The sequence below is a fragment of the Cariama cristata genome, unplaced genomic scaffold, assembly GCF_000690535.1.
Source record: "Cariama cristata isolate BGI_N322 unplaced genomic scaffold, ASM69053v1 scaffold28118, whole genome shotgun sequence".
In the NCBI taxonomy this organism is placed as follows: Eukaryota; Metazoa; Chordata; class Aves; order Cariamiformes; family Cariamidae; genus Cariama; species Cariama cristata.
In genome coordinates this window covers 449-1788 of record NW_009632067.1, presented here as the reverse complement: position 1 = coordinate 1788, position 1340 = coordinate 449, and the positions used below count along the sequence as shown (strand labels likewise).

The following is a 1340-nucleotide window of genomic DNA, read 5'->3' as shown; positions in this document are numbered from 1 at the left end:
CAGGGTCTGCAGGATGAGCTGCAGGTGAGGATGGCTGCAGCGCATCCCCCCACGGCCCCTCACCCCGACCCAGCAGCCATCCCAGCTGCCCACTCCCGGTGGGAGAAGGGTGATGGCACAGAGCTCCCGGCACTCCCGTGGTACGGAGCCAGAGGTATCCGTGTGCTCAGGCCAAGAGCATCCGAACCCACCACGAAAATAGCTCCCACAGCCTCCCCGGGTGCCACTTGAGCCCTGGCAGCCCTCAGTGCCCTGGGGACACCCCTTCTTCCCCAGCTGCCTCCCTCCTCCTCCTCCTCCTCCTCAGGGCAAAGCCCAGCGCCGTAAGACCCTTGCAGGGGCCGATGCCCTCTGGGGCAGCGGGCAGAGGCGGGTAAGTCCCCTCTCCCTCCCCGGGGCGCGGGGCAGCCAGGCCAGGCACTGGAGGACATGGTATTTATTGGCTACCTATAAGTTAAGGGTGAGGGACACGGGGCGCGGGGGCGGCAGGAGTCACGTCTCGGCTTTCCACTCCTTCTCCTTCTCGTCCTTGGCCTGGATGCGGAGCTCCTCATCCAGCCGCTCCTTGGCTCTCACCACCTGTGGGACACGGGGATGCGGTGACATGGAGGGACAGGGCTGAACCCCTCCCCTCCCCGCCTCATCCGCGGTGACGCTCAGGCTCTGCCTCTCCCGAATCCCAGGCAGGGGAAGGTGCCGAGGGCAGGGCTGGGGGCCGCTCCTCTCCTCCCTTCGCTCACCTTGGACTGCAGGTAGAAGGAGCCTCCCACCGACTTGTCGTTCACCTTGAACAAGTGGTCGTAATTCTGCCGAAGAGAAGCTCCCCGTCAGAACCATCTCCTCTGCTCTCCCCAGCCCCAAATCCCAGCAGCCTCCTGCTCCCCACGGTGGTGCTGGAGGTGACAAGTGCGATCCTGGGGACGTGGCTGGCTCTGCCCAACCCCCTGGTGGGTCCCCACGCTCCTGGTCGGGCACCTCTGGGGAGCCCACGTCCCCTTCCCTGAGCAGGGCCACCGGGCAAGTGTAGGGGCTAACATCTGCAAGCTGCTGGCACGCTCCTCCAGCTGGGGCAGGGAAACCTCAAACTGGGATTAACTGGACCCAGAACAGCACCCGCACTCCCTCCGGGGACCAGTCGTCACCCCCACGCCAGGCAGCAGCTGTGGGGAGGGCAGGCCCCTGCCAGCACCATCTCTCCCTGCTCCGAGGGAGCCTCTACCTTCTGGATCTCCTCTGGGTTGAGGTTCGAGACGTTGAGGATCTGCTGGGCTTCCTGGAGGCTGATACCGATGATCCTGGAGGCGGCAGCGGACTTGGGCCTCTCCGAGAGTCCTCACGCG

General features: G+C 65.7%; 1 protein-coding gene across 1 annotated transcript; it reads right to left on the bottom strand.

The window, feature by feature from the left end:
• Positions 1–492: 492 nt before the first annotated feature.
• On the bottom strand, positions 493–1332 carry PAM16 (presequence translocase-associated motor 16 homolog (S. cerevisiae); the record flags this gene model as incomplete). Its single annotated transcript, XM_009706220.1, has 3 exons — positions 493–579; positions 741–806; positions 1220–1332. Coding segments are annotated over 3 exons (266 nt in total), but the record flags the coding sequence as incomplete, so codon positions are not given.
• Between the last annotated feature and the right edge of the window lie 8 nt (positions 1333–1340).